The following is a 20658-nucleotide window of genomic DNA, read 5'->3' on the forward strand; positions in this document are numbered from 1 at the left end:
TTAGTCTGCTAGGGCTGCCATAACAAAATACCACAGACTGGGGCAGGCTTAAAAAAACAGGAATTTATTTTCCCATAGTTTTGAAGGCTAGAAGTCCAAGATCAAGGTGTTGGCAGGTTTGATGTCTCGTGAGGCCTCTCTCCTGGCCTTGCAGGTGGCCACCTTCTTAAGGGGGCCTCATGTGGTCTTTCCTCTGAAAATGTGCATCCCCGTTGTCTCTTCCTCTTCTTTTTTTTTTTTTTTAAAGATTTTTATTTATTTGACAGACAGAGACACAGTGAGAGAGGGAACACAAGCAGAGGGAGTGGGAGAGGGAGAAGCAGGCTCCCCGCCGGGCAGGGAGCCCGATGCGGGGCTCGATCCCAGGACCCTGGGATCATGACCTGAGCCGAAGGCAGACGCTTAACGACTGAGCCACCCAGGCGCCCCCTCTTCCTCTTCTTATTAAGGACGTCAGTCACACTGGATTAGGACCCACCTTTATGACCTCATTTACCTGTTCAACCTTTACCTGTTCAAAGACCCTGTCCCCAGGTGAGGGCTTTAGCATAGGAATTTTGGAGGGACACAGTTTGGTCTGTAACAGAAGGTGAGGAAGGTTTTGACAAAGTAACTCCAATTTTGATATATTGGATAATTAAATTATCTTTAACTCCCAGAAACAAAGGGACTTTGGTGGCTGTGTTTTGACTAGCAGGTAGGCACTGAGAAGGAAAGAGATCTAAGTATTCAGTAGCAGGCGTTCATTTTACAAACAAGGAAGGAAACCATCGGGAAGAGGGAAACATTACGTGTGCAGAGAGCCCGGAAGGCTCGTTCCTGAGTGGTTGGACTCCACCTGAGGATTCATTTGAAGGAGCAGTAATACAGAATGGGTAAGTCACCAGAGGGTTTAGGGCTAGCAATGGCTGTTGAGAGAGAGAGAGAGAGAAAGAAGGCAACCGTATTTCTGATAGCAAATATTTGCCTCATCGAGAGACACTGTCCATTTCTCCACCATTTGGGTCTACATTCCCTCATTCCCTGCCAAGGAATTAAGCATAAGCAGAGCTACTTCTAACTAGACCCCCGAGAAAGTTGGGGAAAATTTTTAAAATAAATTTTCTACCAGCAAATTACTCTTTTGTTACCGGAAGCAAAAGCAAAGACACCTTCGAGCTGTAAATAGTAATTTTATCAAGAAGGCAGGTTGCAAACTTTAGGCACGTACACCCCGAGATGGGGTCTGTGAAGTGGGGCCATAGACACCTGGGCCTTCCACCTGCTTGGTCACTTTTCCTGCCCTTATCTGGGAAGGTTTTGGAGAAAGGAATCCAGATTGTATTATTTTTTTCTGGGCATTGTTCCAAAAGATAATATTGTACTAATACAAAAAAAATAATTTAAAACAATTGCATCTGTGTTTAGAGGGTTTTGTTTTTTGTTTTGATTTGAGCTTATTGAGTAATTTGAATTTATTTATTTTTTAAAGATTTTATTTATTTGTCAGAGAGAGGGAGAGAAAGAGCACAAGCAGGGGGAGTAGCAGAGGGAGAGGGAGAAGCAGACTCCAGGGCTGAACAGGGAGCCCTATGCGGGACTTGATCCCAGGACCCTGGGATCATGACCTGAGCCAAAGGCAGATGCTTCACCGACTGAGCCACCCAGGCGTCCTGAGTACTTTGAATTTCTTTTGAGATTTTCTGCACACCCACCTGGCAGACACAGTGTTTTGGGGTCAGGCCTCTGCAGCATGTGTGTTAGAACTGACTGATGTAGCCCTGACTCACACTGTCTCTCTGCACTTGGGAAGGAGCCCGCCGTCTCCAGCCTGAGGAAATTGTGGCTTTCATAAGGTTCTCCAACTACAGCTGTAAGAGTGGATCTGTGCTTCTTCTATGCTTCTTCTAAACCTAGGGAACTGCATCTATATTTGTGACCTCTTACGTAAACAAATTCCAGTGGTAATTTGATAGAATAGGAAAATAAAAACCTATCTGGTGCTCTGCTAAGCTCATTTATATGAATCATTTCATTTTTATCCTCCCCGAAGATGTGACTGATACAGGCAAGCAGGCAGAGATTATGAGACAGGCCCAAGGTCACCCTGATACTAAGTCCTAACACTGGAATGTCCCTCTGGGTCCAAAACAACTGCTTGGACACCCTTGACATTGTGCCTTCGCATCGTAGGAACACAGTGACGTCCCACCGCTTTGGTGTGACATATGTTTAATCCTCTTATTGCTTATATGACTTTTTTCTCCTGAATCGTAAGGACTTGTGGGATTTTGCCCGTTTTCTTTTCTTTTCTTTTTTTTTTTTTTTTTTTAACAATTTATTCTTTTTTTCTTTTTGGGGGCTGGGAGGGCCAGAGGGAAAGGGAGACAGAATCTTAAGCAGGCTCCACGGCCAGCATGGAGCCCGGCAAAGGGCTTAGTCCCACAACACTGAGATTATGACCTGAGCCAAAATTCAGAGTCGGATGCTGAACCGACTGAGGCAGCCCGGCGTCCTGCCCATTTTCTTTAGCAAAAAGATTTTTTTTTTTAAGATTTTATTTATTTATTTGACAGAAAGAGACACACACAGAGAGAGAGAAAACAAGTAGGCAGAGCAGTGGTCAGAGGGAGAGGGAGAAGCAGGCTTCCCACTGAGCAAGGAGCCTGATGTGGGACTCGATCCCAGGACCCTGGGATCATGACCTGAGCTGAAGGCAGACACTTAACCGACTGAGCCACCCAGGCACCCCTCTTTTGCAAAGATTCTTATCATTAGTATGTGTGGTTTTCTTACATATCCTCCTTTGTGAAAAATCTTGTGCACATTTTGCTTTCAGAAAATCTTCATAATGTGATATTGTGTCTGGTGTATAAACACCCAGGTCTTTATGCACGGTAAGGAGAAAATTACAGTCATTGTGAATTGTGTAGGACCTCCAGTTTGCTCTATTGTAGTAGACTGTTTTTCTATAAAGAATACTGCTTAAAGTTGCACTTCTGGATCTCTGAACGAGTTGCGGAAGCAAAACCAAAAGCTACAACCTCTGTAGTGAATTACCAAGTTAAAATAACAGCTTCTAATCAGTCAGAATCTGGAGTTCTGATTCCGAGATTTCAGCGAGAGAATAGGATGATATTAAAAGCATGTATAATTAAAAAACAAACTCTCGAACTCAGAGAACATACGGGTGGTGGCCAGAGGGGAGGAAGGTGGAGTGGTGGGTGAAATAGGTGAAGGAGATTAAGAGGTACAAACTTCCAGTATTAAAATAAATGAATCACGGGGGCGCCTGGGTGGCTCAGTCATTAAGCATCTGCCTTTGGCTCAGGTCATGATCCAGGGTCCTGGGATCGAGCCCCGCATCGGGCTCCCTGCTCAGCGGGGAGCCTACTTCTCCCTCTCCCACTCCCCCTGCTTGTGTTCCCTCTCCCGCTGTCTCTCTCTTTCTCTGTCAAATAAATAAATAAAATCTTTAAAAAAAATAAAATAAATGAATCACAGAGATGAAAAAGTACAGCATAGGGTATATAGTCAATTAATATTGTAATAACGTTATATGGTCACAGATGGTAACTACATTTGGTGAGCATTGCATAACGTTTAAAATTGCACTATTGTGCACCTGAAACTAATAAAATATTTTATGTCATCTACACTTCAAAAATAAATATAAAAAAAGTATACGTAATCATGCTCAGTGTGATATTATCCCTGCTTCCTGCACCATTTCCTAAAATGAAAATGCTATTTTTTTATTATTCTTGAAGTAATACATTTTACATTATTACTTTCTGCATTTATTATATTAGTTTATCTAGATTTTATTTTTGAATGTAGTTGGAGGTAGGGCTTTACATTTTATTTCTTTTAGATGGATGGCTTATCATGTCCACACCTTTTTTTTTAGAGAGTGCATGCACTCTGGGGAGGGAGGGTGCAAGGGCAGAAGGAGAGGCGGAGAGAATCTTAAGCAAGCTCCACGCCCAGCACAGAGTCGGATACAGCTAGATTTCAACCCTCCTAACTCTGAGATCATGACCTGAGCCTAAATCAAGAGGCGGATGCTTAACCAACTGAACCACCCAGGCGTCCCATGTCAACATTATTTATTAAATAAATCATTCTGGGGTGCCTGGGTGGCTCAGTTGGGTAAGCGTCTGCCTTCAGCTCAGGTCGTGATCCCAGGGCCCTGGGATCCAGCCCCACATCAGGCTCCCTGATCAGTGGGGAGCCTGCTTCTCCCTCTCCCTTGGCTGCTCCCCCTGCTTGTGCTTGCTCGCTCTCTCTCTCTCTCTCAAATAAATAAATAAAATTCTTTAATTAATCAATCAATCATCCATCTCTTACTCTCTGTAATTTTATTAGATCATGCTTGATTTCCCTCCATAGCTTTTGTACCACATTGAGAGTACCTGTTTCCCCACATTCTTGCTAACAGAGGGCATTTTCAGTCTTTTGGATGTTGCCAGTCTGGATAGATGAGAAATGAAATCACATTGAGATGTGATTTTAATATGCTTTTCTATTATTATGAGTGAAACGGAGCATCTTTTCATATGTTTCTGAGCTGTGTAAATATTTTTTCCTGTGAACTTTGTTTTCATGTCTTTTGCTCATTTTAAAAATGAATTTGTTGGCCTTTTCTCTATTTCTACAAACTCTTTAGGGAGATTAGCCTGTTGTCATGATCTTAATTGCAGATGTTCTTACCAGAGTATCATTTTTCTTTTATTTATTTATTTTTTTTAAAAAAAGATTTTATTTATTTATTTGACAGAGAGAGAGAGACAGTGAGAGAGGGAATACAAGCAGGGGGAGTGGAAGAGGGAGAAGCAGGCTTCCCTTGGAGCAGGGAGTCTGATGCGGGACTCGATCCCAGGACCCTGGGATCATGACCTGAGCTGAAGGCAGATGCTTAATGACTGAGCCACCCAGGTGCCCCAGAGTATCATTTTTCTTTTGACTTTGATATGTTTTTTTAAAAAAGCAGGCTTATTATGGGGCGCCTGGTTGGCTCAATCGGAAGAACATTGACTCTTGATCTTGGGGTTGGGAGTTCGAGCCTCATGTTTGGTGTAGAGATTACTAAAAAAATAAATAAATGAACTTTAAGAAAATCAGGATTCTCAAGGTATGCTTTCAGTATAGTAAATATCACCCTTTTCAGGTGAATTTTGACAAATGAAATACCAGCACCATAGTAGAGAGAGAGACCATTTCTATCAACCCAAGATTTCCCTCATGTCCCTTTGTGGTCATTCCCCTCTCTCACCCTCATCCCTTTGGTACCACTCACCTGATTTCTGTTTTGCCTTTTCCAATGAATACTAAATGGGATCATACAGTCTGTAAACCTTTTATATCCAGCTTCTTCCACTTAGCATAATTCTTTTGAGATTCAACCATGTGATTGCATGTATCAGCAGGTCCTTTTATTGCTGAGTAATATTTTGTAATATGGATCTATTTATCTATTTACCAGTTGATGGATATTTTGGTTGTTTTCAACCCAGAGGTGTTACAAATAAAGTTGCTTTAAACCTTATCATGTTTCCAAGTTTTTTATGTTTATATAGTCAAATTTATCAATCCTCTCTTTTATGGCTTTTAGATTTTGAGACATAGAAAGATAATAAAGGAATTCACCATTTTTTCCTTTTAGCTCCTGTATGGTCTCATTTTTTACATGCAGATCTTTGATCTGTTTGGAGTTTATCTTGGTGTTAGGCATAAATCAATTTTTTTTTTTTCCAAATGGCTAAGTTGTCCCCAAATACCTAAATCAAACTTTTTAATCTGATGTAGGAAACTATTTTACAATTATTTGTAATTATTTATAATTTATAATTTAATACAAATATTTTGATTTATTACAGTTATTTGTGTTTATCATTGCTATTCAATTAAAGTTAAAAATTAAAAACCTAGGGGCGCCTAGGTGGCTCAGTTGGTTAAGCAACTGCCTTCGGCTCAGGTCATGATCCTGGAGTCCTGGGATCAAGTCCCACATGGGGCTCCCTGCTCAGCAGGGAGTCTGCTTCTCCCTCTGACCCTCCCCCTTCTCATGCTCTCTCTCTCTATCTCATTCTTTCTCTCAAATAAATAAATAAAATCTTTAAAAAAATTAAAAACCTATTTTTCTTTAAAGCTTATTTATTTATAATCCCTATACCTAACATGGTGCTTGAACTCAGAATCCTGAGATCAAGAGTCCCAAGCTCCACTGCTCCACCGACTGAGCCAGCCAGGCGCCCCCCTAAAACCTATTTTTCTTTAAACATTCAAATACAAACCTAGTAAATTCAATTGTAAATCAAGTAATTCTGAATGACAATTCAAAACACTCAGTTTCATTATCCTTTTTTGAACGTTTAATGAACTTACTACAGTTAGCAAATTATAATCCTTTAAACTTTAAAGCACTGTTTACAAACTTAATTAGATTATCTTAGAAATTATTAATTAAAGCTATGGAACTTATAAATTTAACAAATTAAATTCTCTTAAATGTAAGTACTATTTACAAACTTAATTAAATCGTCTTAAATGCTTCAATCTATACCACAAAGTTAATGTATTTGATTTTCTCAAGCATTTCTAAAACCTAAAGAGACATAATTACAAATCTAACAAAATCAAGCCAAGTGTGTGCAAAGCTGTAATGAAACAAATGTAAAAATGTAGATCAAATTCTTTTAAATATCTTAAAATCATTATAAATGTAACAGATACTCGTAAGTTTAAGTATTGACTACCAACTCAATCATTTACATTATCCTATGTATTTATATTAAATTGAGAAATACAATATCTCAGATTCTCTATGGTGGCATTTTAAACATCTTAAGAATACACAAAGTACAGCTTCTAGTTAAAGAACTGTTATATACCTTCCCTCCCTCTGGCAACACCACTAAAATGACAATTACAGGGTTTTTCTAAAGCATAACCCACAAAGACAAAGGGAATAGGAAAGGCAACAATTTTGCGAGCTAGAAGGCAGATGACCTACTGGTAGCGGATTCAACAGCCCCGGAAAAGCTGAAATCTAAGCCAGTGTTGGGCAAGTCAAGAAACAATCAGATTTGTGCCCCAGAAACTCAGAGCAGGGAGGCTCAGGAATGGGTAGAAATGGGTTCTTTTGAAAGCAAGGATAAAGAAGGACCTGAAAACAATAGGAATGATTAAAATTCTGTTTGAGATGTGGTTAGAACCACCTTCCTCATCTCCTCCCCTCCTCTGCACAACCAGCAATAGTTTTGCTTCACCCTCCAGAAGACTGGAAGTTTGGTCTCTGGAGGCTTAAGGAAGGATACTATAGCCTCAAGACCCCAGGTCACTGGGACAGAGGGACTCAGTGTTGAATATGGCAAGAGATGAAAGGAAAATCCACATACTGATTTAGGAGACTCACTCTGACTTTCCCAAGGCTCACAGGATGCTGTAGGCAGCCAGCCTCATGCCCTCTAGGCAGAAAGCTTGAAGATTCTTCTCTGGAGAATCAGACCAAGCCAAATGAAGAGATCAGAAGATATTCATACTCAGGATCCTCCAACCAAAGAGCCCCAGCAGATCACCCTATAATGAGGTCCTCCTCTGGACAAGCCCTGCTCAAATGCCAGAACTTACAGTCAGTTTCCTAGCACCCCACTCCTGAATACACATGGACAGCTAAGAGTTATCAGACTTTTGAGGAAACGCAAAACAAATCATCAGTGCCACCATCACCAACAAAATCCAGGAAATATGATTTTGGAGAATAATAAAGACAATGCACACAGACAGAACAAAGTACTCATCAGTAATAGCCTCAGCAGGGTAAGAAGAGGTATTGTAGCCATGAAACAAGAACAGCACACCATTTAAAAAAGTCAGAAAATTAACAAGAGCTTTTAGAAAATAAAAAGCATGATAGGAAAAATGAAAAACTCAACAGAAGGGTTGGAAGATAAAATTGAAGAACTCTCCTAGAAAAAAAAAAAGAACCAAAGGCAAGAGATGGAAAATAGGGAAAAAATAAAAGAATTAGACCAGGACATCCAATAGCTGGGGAAAAAAAGGGGGTGGGGGATTTCCAGGAAAAAAAATTATACGAGAAAATGTCCTAGACGTGAAGTATCCCTAAATTAAAAACTCTTACCAAGTGTCCTACATAATGAATGACAGAAGATTCATATCAGGTCCACTGAGGAGGCAGAAACCATATTGCTATTTTACCAGGGACAGTTTATTATAAAGAGTTGTTAACGAATAGAACTTGAAAGGAGTCAAAGAGGGCAAAAACCAGTACACAAACGTTTATGGAAACTTTATTCATAATAGCCAGAAACTGAAAACAACTCAGAAGCCCAGGCATCAAAGCAGCAGCTTGGAAGAAAATCCAGAAGCTATGAGAGAGCAGGGGTGAATCTGAGATGTTTACCTCATTCCCAAAGTAGAGATCAAAAGGAGGCTAGCTCTACATAACCCCAAAGCCAGCTTAAGAGTTCAGTACTTTAGGGGCGCCTGGGTGGCTCAATCTGTTAAACATCTGACTTCAGCTCAGGTCATGATCTCAGGGTCCTGGGATTGAGCCCCGCGTCCCCTGATTTTGTTCTCTAGCTTGCAGTCTCTCTCTCTCTCTCTCCAATAAATAAATAAAATCTTAAAAAAAAAAAGTTCAGTACTTTATTGTGGTTATCATCATGTTATTGATGTCATAGAGGACAATATTCTGAGGAAAATGATGAAGACTCTCATCCACAATGTGATCCAGAAGACTCAGACTCTGAATCTGGGGGAGTTTCAGGAATACCTTCATCTAGTTATTCCCCTTATATTTTCCTTTTTTAGATATACACAAGGACAGTATAAATTTATTATATCGAAATTAACAAAATACATATATTGTATCAATATGATTTATAAAATTAATGAAGTAATACAAATGCTAAAAATAACATAATAAAATATGTGTCTAGTGACAAATAAAATAGCCTTTCAATAAATATAAAATAAGTGATTAAAAAAACATGGTGGGGCATCTGGGTGGCTCAATCTGTTAAGCATCTACCTTCAGCTCAGGTCATATTCCCAGGGTCCTGCGATGGAGCCCTCATCATGCTCCCTGCTCAGCAGGGAGCATACTTCTCTCTTTCCCTCTGCCGCTCCCCATGCTTGTGCTCCCCCTCTCTCTCTGTCAAATAACTAAATAAAATCTTTAAAAAATTTGCGTGCTTGCTTCGGCAGCACATATACTAAAATTGGAACGATACAGAGAAGATTAGCATGGCCCCTGCGCAAGGATGACACGCAAATTCGTGAAGCGTTCCATGTAAAAAAAAAAAATGTGCATCAGTTTTTTTGCCAGTGTTATTTCTTTCTACATGGCACATAAAATAATGCTGTGACATGACATACAATGGATAGTGTATTAGATCTGATGAAATATGGTATTATTTCACATGAACACATCCAAAGAAAAAGAGGTTCCCAGCACAGTGATGTGCTCAAGCTCCTCTTCCTCCACAACTTACTGCTTCTGTCTCCTCCAGGTGAGTGCTGTCATCTCAACCTGGCTCCCCTCATAGTCACAAAGTGGCTGCAGCAACTCCATTAATCACATCAAAGCACAATGGTCAGTGCCCCAAAAGAGGCTCTGTTTCTCCTTGTAAGTAATAAATCTTCCCAAAGCTTCTGCAGCCTTTTCCTGGTGTCTCTTTGGCCAAAATGTTATCGCATGCCCATGCCCATACCAATCACTGGCAGAGGGGAAAAACTACCAAGAATGACTTAGACCCATCATGTCCTGCCTCCTAGGACTAGAGATGAGGCCTGCACTCTGTGCATAAGCTATGCAGAAAAGAGAGACTGCTGGACAAATCGGGCTCTACTAGGAAAGGCAGGTGGGTGGCAACCAGCAATGTCTGCTATCAATTCCTAATCATATCCATTGTGTTTGAAATTTACTAATTTGACTCTCCAAGGGCAACTGCATTTCTGAATTCTTGAAGAAATATTTCAATGCAGTCAGCTCTTCCTTATTATAAATTTCAGTTTATTCCATTCTCATCTTAGCCTCAGACTCCTCTTGTCCATTATTAATAATGTTGCTTTTGGGGCGCCTGAGTGGCTCAGTCAGTTAAGTGTCCAACTCTCGATTTCACCTCAGGGTTGTGAGATCGAGCTCCATGTTGGGCTCTGTGCTGGGCATGGAGCCTGCTTAAGATTTTCTCTCTCCCTCTCCCTCTGCCCCTTCCTCCCTCTCTCTCTAAATACTACTACTACTACTAATATTAATAATAATGTTGCTTTTATTCCTAATGTATAAAAATTACTACCATTCCAGAATGAAATTTTGGATATTTGAAAATCTAAGTTTTGCTGTATTTAGACAAATTGAACCAAACACAGACACACAGAGGGGAGCACATATTTGATGTTGTAAATTTGCACTGAAACCATCATAATTGTTGTCTAGTTTAAATAAGGTGAAATAAAATCAATTATCTTCATAATTCACTTAAAAAATAACATCTTTCTGCCTTTCAGAAAACCAGTGCTTTGTGAGCTTTTGAGTAATATCGAAAGGTAAAGTTACACAGGGTTTACCTTGCAGTCCTCACTTCTCCATTTCTCAGTGTGCTGTTCAGATAACAAAATCCTTCTTCCCCTAATAAAAGATCTGATTGGGCGCCTGGGTGGCTCAGTTGGTTGAGTGACTGCCTTCGGCTCAGGTCATGATCCTGGAGTCCCTGGATCGAGTCCCGCATCGGGCTCCCTGCTCAGCGAGGAGCCTGCTTCTCCCTCTAACCCTCCCCCCTCTCATGTACTCTCGCTCTCTCAAATAAATAAATAAATCTTTAAAATAAATAAATAAAAAATAAAAGATCTGATTCCACAAACTCTCCATGACACAGTATCTCAACCCCCACTCTGTGAAATCCCCTAATTATATATGATTTCCAAAGCAGGGAGCAATTTGATCTGATAGAATAACAGTAGTTTGCAAGAGAAAGTGAAAACAGCCGTGTGCTAACTTACAAACCTATTTCCTAGACAGACGCTTAGAAAGATTTGGAATCCCCCACTGAGTGTGTGGTATCTGGCAAGTCATTCCAACCCTTCATGAGAAACTTCGTTTTTTAACTGGATAGATGGTAGATGATAATCATGCTGTAGAGGAAATACAGCAAAGAGCATGCGATTCTTTTTTTTAAAATTTTTTTATTGTTATGTTAATCACTATACATTACATCATTAGTTTCTGATGTAGTGTTCCATGATTCATTGTTTGCGTATAACACCCAGTGCTCCATGTAATACGTGCCCACTTTAATACCCATCACCGGGCTAACCCATCCCCCCACCCCCCTCCCCTCTAGAACCCTCAGTTTGTTTCTCAGAGTCCATCGTCTCTCATGGTTCGTCTCCCCCAAAGAGCATGTGTTTCTTAATGATTATTGATGATTAAAAAATCAAACACCATGTCAGAGTGAAAAGCTGAAATAAATGTCTTTGAAGAATACAATCAAGAATATGGTCAAGAACCGGGCGCCTGGGTGGCTCAGTTGGTTAAGCGACTGCCTTCGGCTCAGGTCATGATCCTGGAGTCCCAGGATCGAGTCCCGCATCGGGCTCCCTGCTCGGCGGGGGGTCTGCTTCTCCCTCTGATCCTCTTCCCTCTCGTGCTATCTCTCATTCTCTCTCTCAAATAAATAAAAAAAAAAAAAAAAAAAAAAGAATATGGTCAAGAACCAAATATTGTTAGATAGTTGATGAGGAAAGAGATATTTGTATTTGGGGCTGAGTTGGCTCTTAGGGATGTGATGGACTGGTCAGCAGGTGAACAAGAGGGGAAGGGAGAAAGAAAGAGGCAAGGACCTCCCTCTTTGGGGTGCACTCCATATCTGGCATTGGGCTGGGTGCTTTGGATTTATCTCATGTCATCCATCCACGAGTCGGCGAGGGGGGCATGATCATTATTTCCATTTTGGAGATGAAACTGAGGCCAAAAGAGATGAAGACATTTGCCCAAGGTAAAAGAGAACAGGTTTTAAACCCAGACCTGTCTAATCACAGACTCTCTGCTTTTGGTCCCAGTGGCAGGGTTTGTCAGTTAGGGCAGTAGTGGGATTAGCAAAATCTCAACCAGGGGGTGAGGACAGGGTTGTGCATTGTCCAAATATTCTCACATGCTGAGATGCCCCGGTGGGCCCATTTCTTTCCCAGTGTTCCCTCAAGGGCTGCCTAGTGAGTTGCTGGCCCAATGGGGGAAAGGACCTAACGTTTAGGGACCTTTGCCAGGTGAACAAGAAATGCCTCATCATCTTGCCTTTATAAATTATGAAGAAGAGGTGCCTGGGGATTAATGAGAAACCTTTGACCTCTCTTTAAAAGTAAACTCAATTTCCAAGTTTATTACAACGATTTACTGGAAATATATAAGAAATCTAAAAATACGCTAAATATAAATAAAAATTTTAAAGAAGTCTACCAATAGTCACGTGATTTCTACTAAGCTACCAAATAACGATATGTACCTTCTAACGAGGTTCACTGTCCATCCTTCCCGGAGCAGGTATGAAGCAATGCATGAGAACTAGACTGGGGAAGGTCAGCAGATGCCACCGCGGCCAGAGCAGACGCAAGGTCTCTAAGCTGTCTAGGGGCAGTTTCTCCTTTCATAAAAAGAGTCGTGTACTGCTCACAGGCGTTTGGGAGATTCAGGAGACCTGGGGCCAGCACGGCAAAGCCCACGTTCCAGCCAAATTTCAACAGTCTTGCAAAAACGGTGCCAGCTCTTCTGTAGCTTTTCTTGTAGGCATGTTCATTAACAAAACATTCACAGTTAATAAGAACAAGATGTTTGGAGCGCCTGGGTGGTTCAGTCTGTTGAGCCTCCGACTCTTGATTTCAGCTCAGGTCATGATCTCAGGGTCCTGGGATGAGCCCTGCGTGGGCTCAGTGCTCAGTGGGGAGTCTGCTTGACATTCTTTCCCTCTGCACCTCCCCCCAACTTGCGCCTGAGTGCACCCTCTGTCTCAAAAGGAATAAGAACGATGTTTAAAACAGTATTTATCGACTTCAAGGTTTTCAAAATAGAGATAAATATGTAACAATAACTCTATATGAATAACTATATATGAATATATGACTTGATTTAAGATGAGATAATACCAAAATAGTTGCAACCACTTCACAAATATTTGGGGGATACCTCTTAGCTCAGCTTCCTTCAAGCTATTTCTGTCATGTGAAACAATTGTATTTACTGCTACACTGATGCTCCTTCCCTCTGCATATATATTTTCCTTTCAATATTTGGATTAGTGGTGTATATACTTTTGAGCCTTTTCACAAATGATCATTAACATTGTTCTATGTTATTTTTTCACATATTCTTTTATTGGCTGCAAAGTATTCCATCATCTAAATGTGCCATAATTATTTAATTAGTCCCAACTTTCAAACCCTTAGGTCAGTTCTGATTTTTCATTGTCATAATTAACCTATGACATTCTTATATCAAAATGTTACAGGATTTCTTCTCCTTTACTGCCCACCGTTCTTGGTCATGCTGCTTAGAAGAATGAAGAGGTAGACCAGACAGACGAACAGTGGTGGGCAGCAAAGCAAAGCTTATTGAGCAATAGTACAAAACTCCTGAAGAGGGAGGGGACCTGAGAGGGTTGCCGATTTGGCATTTAGATCTAGGTATTTTTGTTTTTGTTTTTGTTTAATGATTTTATTTATTTATTTGACAGAGAGAGAGCGAGTGCGAGCACAAGCAAGGGGAGCTGCAGAGGGAGAGGGAGAAGCGGGCTCCCTGCTGAGCAAGGAACCCAATGTGGGGCTCGAGCCCAGGACCCTGGGATCATGACCTGAGCTGAAGGAGATGCTTAATGGACTGAGCCACCCAGGTGCCCCAAGATCTAGGGTTTGTTTTTTTTTTTTTAAGATTTTTATTTATTTATTTGACGGAGAGAGAGAGATAGCGAGAGCAGGAACACAAGCGGGGGGAGTGGGAGAGGGAGAAGCAGGCTTCCTGCCGAGCAGGGAGCCCGATGCGAGACTCGATCCCAGGACCCTGGGATCATGACCTGAGCCCGCTTAACGACTGAGCCACCCAGGCGCCCGATCTAGGGGTTTTTATGGGCTTTTTGTTGTAGGCTGTTTTAATCTGATTAACCCTCTGTGTGCCAGTCATCCAATCAGGTTTTTGTCATCTACCTATCATGTGGGAAAGGGTAGAGGGCTCCTTCCGGGGTGGTGTAAAATCCTTTTAAGGGTGGTTTCCTCTTGGGGGGGGGGGGGTTTCCCTGCCTGCCTGTCTTTCAACTATCCTTCATGTTATAAGCATTTCTAATAAATTCCTGAGGATAAATTCTTAACAAGTAGAATGTTTGGATCAAAAAGTAGGAATGAACTTAAGGTTTTTGATGAGTATTGCCAAACCAGTGCATGCCCTTCTCAGTGATTATTAAGGGCTTTTATTTTTCCTTGTCCGTACCAATACTAGGCTTTGTCACTTAAAAAAAAAAACCAAAAACACAAAAACACAACTTTACCACTCTGAGAGATGGTAGGTGGTAGAGAATATCTAATATAATTTTCTATTTTATTTAGTATATGGAGCATAATTGCGTCTTGATGAGGCTAAGCAGTGATTCTGACTTCTGTGCTCTGCTCTGTAGAGGTGATCTGCTGACCTGTAGCATCAAAGTCATACTTGAAGAAAGCTTTGTGCCTCAGAACAAACCCTGGGTTTCTGAGTTAGAAGTAAGGAGGCTTGGGTTCCGGTTCTAACCAGTCATCTTTCCTTAGGCAAGTGTTATATTCTCAGTAATTTACTTTAAATACCTCAGAGAGCCAGTAGGATGCTTATCTGTGTGCAAGTTACCTTGAGTCTTTGCCCTGAGGATCCTTCCTCTAGAGGCCACTGTTGCAAGCCCTTCACATATTGCCTACTAAATCTGTACCGGAGGGTTAATTAATTAGTCTAATGAATGTCGGAAGTAATTTTTCACTGATGAAACGAGTAACGTGCAAGATATGAGACAATAAGATTGTAGATGTGTTTCTCTGCCTTTTAAAAAATATATTTTATTTTATTTTAATTCCAGTATAGTTCGTGCACAGTGTTATATTAGTTTCAGGAATACGATATCAATATCGTGATTTGACAGTTGTGTACATCTCTCTGACTTTTTTTGAACAACGTAAGAAATCAGCTCAGTAACAACATTGCTGGAGTAGTGCCCGGTCTAGAACTCCGTTTGTTCCGGAATCCTCCACTAGCCCAAGGATTTTGTGGCTTGATCTGGCTAGAAGAGTAGCTGATTACGTCATTGTAATATAGGCGCACCTGCCCCAGAGAGAAACTTTCCAGTGAAGGTTCCCGCAGTGTGCCCAAGTGCGTGGCGAGGAGGGGACTCCATTGAGCTTCCAGAAATGTAGGATGGGCTCTTGTGGTGCCTGCTTGCTGTGCCTTTCTTGAGGCAGAATTCAACCCAAGACTTGCTTTCATTGTAACATACCTCTGGTGGTTTGGTCGTAGCGAGAGACAACCCACCACTTCTAACTTAACCTCTTGGAAACTTTTTGCTCTTCTGTATGAGTTGCAAGAGGCGGACTAAATTATTTCTGACTTTCCAATTAGTTCTAAAAGTTCTAGATCATGTGATATAAAGAACATAGCATTAGATTCAGATTGCCTGGCATCTTTATTCAAAAGAAAAGAAATATTTATCATATTTAATGTTAATTTCAATGATGTCTAATAGAAAGGGAAGAAAAAGGGAAATTGAAGTATACAGCAATTAAATAGTAAAGTTCTGCCTCTCTCCAGAATTCGTGCTCTTTCTACTGATGCCCCTGTGTATCATATAGATACAGTAACAGATAATTCTGCTAGAGACTAAATTGTGTCCCCCTAAGATTCCTATGTCGAAGCACTAGCCCCCAGGGTGACTATATTTGGAGATAGGGGCTTTGAATAGGACATTAAGGTTAAATGAGGTCATAAAGGTGGGGCCCTAATTCAATATGACCAGTGTCCTTATAAGAAGAGACAGACATCAGGGGTGCACACGCACAGAGGAAAACCTATGTGAGAGGCTTCATTGAGAAGGTGGCCATCTGCCAGCCCAGGAGAGAGGCCTCCTGGACACCAAACCTGTCGACAGCTTGATCTTGAACTTCCAGCTTCCAGAACTGTGAATAAATAAATTCTGTTGTTTCAGCCCTTAGTCTTTTGTTATGGCAGCCCTAGGGACTAAAATGCCCTCACCTCTGTGGAGATGGGGTAGAAAGATGTTTGAGAGGACAATTTTGGTGAGGCTCCTGCTCAGGAAAATCAAAAGTGGCAGGTTAACGGATTTGCTGAAAGGAATCAGCTACCATAATTTTGAGACTTTAGGGTTTTGTAACTTACATATTCTATAGCGATCAGCACAAAACCTATATGAAAAGTAACCCTTTAAAGGACCTACCTTCTGTTGGGCAGGGTGCTAGGTAGGATGGTATAAAAAGTCTCCACGGCCCTGAGAGTTCAGTTATCTTTCAGATATCAGGGAAGGGGAGAAGGGTGGGAGAAGGGCCTCAGGAGACGACAGGACACAGGGAGGCATCTCTACAAGGAGAGGAACGCTGGCTGAAGCCCAGGCCTGCAAGCAGGGAGAAAGGAGTGAGGAGCCATGAGGTGGTCTGGCAGTTCAAAGCCTGTGGGGGAGGGGTTCCAGAACAACACCAAGAAGGGCCTAGGGGGTGCCTGGGTGTCTCAGTTGGTTAAGCGTCTGCCTTCGGCTTGGGTCATGATCCCGGGATCCTGGGATCGAGCCCCGAGTCGGGCTCCCTGCTCAGCGGGAAGCCTGCTTCTCCCTCTCCCTTTCCCTGCTACTCCGCCTGCTTGTGCTTTCTCTGTCAAATAAATAAATAAATAAATAATCTTAAAAAAAAAAAAAAGGAAGGGTCTAGGGACAGGGGCAAAGAGCTGGTAGGTAACAGGGCAGTGGCCCAAAAAGGCATACCCAGGACCTGTGAGGACCCCAGGGAGCGATGGGTGGGTGGGGACGGGGGAGAGGAAACTGTAAACAAGGGGAGGGCCCACAGCAAGTTTCACTTGCTTAACAATGTTGCCTTGGGCGGAGCCTTCCTGACCATAATTGTAACCTTACAAGGTGATGCTAGCGAGAATGGAAGCCAACCAGTTTCTCTGCACTGTCCCCTTACCCATCTCTTCCCCTGTAGCCCTCATCTAAGTGTGGAAAGAATCTGGTTTGCTTGTCAAGTTGGTGGAGGCTTTGTCATCTCAGTTAACTACGCAGTTCCATGACAGGTTGAAGAGCGTGAGATAAATTGGATAAGCTTCAGGGGGCTCCTCAGCCTGGCCAGGAGCTGACACTGCTGTGAAATCAACATAGAACTTACATGCAGTCCATAACCATGGAAATGAGGTTTGCTCCTGATAAACCAACAGGCTCATAGAAGTCAAACGGACTAGCGGCAGATCCATGACCAAGAAGTGTCCTGTGTAATGACGCTGACATGCATCAGACAAAGCGTAATGGTGCTTTCCCTGGTGCTGGCCATGTAACTGTCTTTCTCTGTGAGGAAAGTATCCACGCATCGTGTCTGCCCTGTAGGCAGGAACGAAGGCAGAGAGTGGAGCGAGTTAGAGCATGCCTATGCTCAGAGACCCTCAAGAGACAGATAGCCATTTGGGTCTGTGTGATTTTAACATCAATTGACTTGATAGATTTTTAAGATTCCTTCCAGCACTTTGGTTTTGTGACCCTAATCTCTGAGGAGAATGTTCACTGATGCACAGACCTCATTTCTAACGTGATGTGACACCAGATTGCAAAGTTACATATGATGTTGGACGCATAGCCTTATGTGCCTACTGCAGTGATCTTTCAAAATCCCAGACCAAACTGTAGCTGTTGGTATTGGAATCAGTTTTAATTCCTATCCCCTTCTATTCAATCACAGGTAATCTTTAGATGGTGGAAGATCTCTCTGAGGAGTGAGTATCGATCAACAAAACCTGGAGAAGCCAAAGAGTCTCATGAAGAGTTCCTTGAGAACTCCCATCTTCAAGGTAAGGAAGGGAGCACGTTATGTACTTACTGCTCAGTTCCCTTTAATTAGTGATAGATTTTGTCGCAGAAATACCCAGCATATCATCATTTGAAATATTGATATGTTATTATGTACTTCAAGACAGAAAATTGTTAACATATCCCAAAATTTCTCTTGGGAAAGATCTCCAAGTGTTTAAGATTCCAGGTTGATGTGTCGATTCCATTAATAATCTTAAATTGCATAAATTTAATTTTTTCTTATAACATTTAATTAAAATGACTTTCCTTTAGTTAAAAATAAATTAAAAGGTTATTTGAAAACATAATCAAATTCTCAAATCCGTGAACTCTCATGCATTTGGGCAAAATTGCTACCTTTTCTTTTTCTATTTTTTTTTAAAGGATTTTATTTATTCATTTGTCAGAGAGAGGGAGAGAGCACAAGCACAAACTGACTGAGCCACCCAGGCGCCCCCATTTCTTTTTAATATCAAGGTTTGCTCAGAAGTAGCCTTAATCAGGTAGTACATGGGCTAAATACAAATTGCCCTCCAGTTTCCCCTGTGCTTTTTGCTTTCACAATACCAAAATTTCAAATAAAAAGCAGGGGTGCCTGGGTGACTCAGTCGGTGAAGTAGCTGCCGTGGGGGGGGGGCCCGCTTCTCCCTCTGCCTGCCGCTCCCCCAGCTTGTGCTCTCTCTCTGACAAATAAATAAATAAAATCTTTAAAAATAAAAAATAAGTGATGCCTGGGTGGCTCAGTCGTTAAGCGTCTGCCTTCGGCTCAGGTCATGATCCCAGAGTCCTGGGATCGAGCCCCGCATCGGGCTCCCTGCTCCGCGGGAAGCCTGCTTCTCCCTCTCCCACTCCCCGGCTTGTGTTCCCTCTCTCGCTGTGTCTCTCTCTGTCAAATACATAAATAAAATCTTTAATAAATAAATAAATAAATAAAATTTAAAAAGAATAAAAAGCAAACAATGGTTTTTAACAAACTCCCATGTACCTATCACATGGCTTCAATGAGACTCAAAATGTGGCCAAAATCTCTACACCAAGCCACGGTTCCCACTGGATTAGTTGGAAGCAAATCTCAGTTGTTACATTGCTTCATGCTAAACTACTTCAGTATGTGTCTCTTAAAAGGATTCCCTCTAACTAAACTCCTTAATAATTATTTACCTTGAGTATAAAAATCGAAAACTAGAAGCTATGTTAGAAATTTTTATTTTATTAGGAGTTAATATCAAATACTTTTATATATGCGTTCTCATTTTATTGTTACAATATCCTTCTGAAATAACCAATATTATCCCCACTTCACAAGTGAGGTTCAGGATGGATGTGGCTTTCCAGGGTTCCACAGCTAATTACGGACATTGCCAGGACTAAGCACTGAGAGTGGAAAAATCAAGTACATTAATCTTATTCTCAAAGACACATTCTGGGTGGATCTTTGATAATCAACACTCTTAAAAGACATTGTGTTGTTTAAATTATAGCATGTAATAGTTTTTTTAAGGCAGAGAGTAGGTTTGGTTTGGTTGGGCTTCCTTAAACAGTTGAAAGTCTAGACTGCCTTCAATTCCTGATATTGCATACATCTTATTTCGTTAACCTCTTTATAGCAAGTACTTATAAAATGCATTAGTGGTTTAAAAACAACCATGTTGGGGAAAGACTGTCCACTTTTCATTGAATAAAAATCAGTCCAGGCACTCCTTACTTATTTAATTGTAAAATAGACATGTTTCTGCACAGTTATGAAGTAAACTGCTGTAGGGGAGCCTGGCTGGCTCAGTCAGTGGAGCAGGTGACTCTTGATCTTGGGGTGACTCTATATCACGTTGGGTATTGAGATTACTTACAAATAAAATCTTAAAAATAAAGTAAACTGCTATATAACACATTTCATTTTCATGTCAGGATCCATTTTACTTTCTAAGCATTGTAGTAACTACCACAAAGCTTATGTCTAAGTGAAAAATATTCATTGACAGACCATGTGATTTTCTAATTGACTTCCATAAAACCTGGCAAGGAACATTGGCCTTGCTTGTGTTCTGAGTACAGTTTCTTGCTTGCCCCAGACACCTCCCACACCCCTGCCCCCTGCTAGGATATAGGGGTGGGGGTAGGGCAACAGTGGCTTGGAGATAACACTTGTGGGAGTCCTGATCCTGGGAAAATAGGCAATAAAGTGGGACTTTTAAAATTGTAGTTTGAGGGGCGCCTGGGTGGCTCAGTCATTTAAGCGTCTACCTTCCGTTCAGGTCATAATCTCTGAGTCCTGGGATCGAGCCCCACGTGGGGCTCTCTGCTCAGCAGGGAGTCTGCTTCTCCCTCTCCCCCTGTGCTCTCTCTCTTTTTTTTAAGATTTTATTTATTTATTTGAGAGAGAGAATGAGAGAGAGAGAGCATTAGAGGGGGGAGGGTCAGAGGGAGAAGCAGACTCCCTGCTGAGCAGGGAGCCCAATGTGGGACTCGATCCTGGGACTCCAGGATCATGACCTGAGCCGAAGGCAATCGCTTAACCAACTGAGCCACCCAGGTGCCCCAGCCGTGCTCTCTTTCACTCTTGCTCTCTCTCACGTAAACAAATAAAATCTTTAAA

At 41.5% G+C, this 20658-nt stretch overlaps 1 protein-coding gene and 1 non-coding gene across 2 annotated transcripts in view; both read left to right on the plus strand.

The window, feature by feature from the left end:
- Positions 1–20658, plus strand: part of FBXO36 (F-box protein 36) — a 90735-nt gene that overhangs the window by 37266 nt on the left and 32811 nt on the right. Inside the window, exon 2 of the mRNA XM_045867796.3 lies at positions 17956–18064. Coding sequence (XP_045723752.1) covers positions 17956–18064 — 109 coding nt within the window. The remainder of the gene's footprint in view (positions 1–17955; positions 18065–20658) is intronic.
- LOC123839982 (U6 spliceosomal RNA) lies at positions 9195–9301 on the plus strand. Its single transcript, XR_006789818.1, has one exon. It is a non-coding gene; the product is annotated as a U6 spliceosomal RNA (small nuclear RNA).

Source organism: Mirounga angustirostris, unplaced genomic scaffold (genome assembly GCF_029215605.1).
Source record: "Mirounga angustirostris isolate CCGP_5_RB_7025 unplaced genomic scaffold, mMirAng1.0.hap1 SCAF_3, whole genome shotgun sequence".
NCBI lineage: Eukaryota > Metazoa > Chordata > Mammalia > Carnivora > Phocidae > Mirounga > Mirounga angustirostris.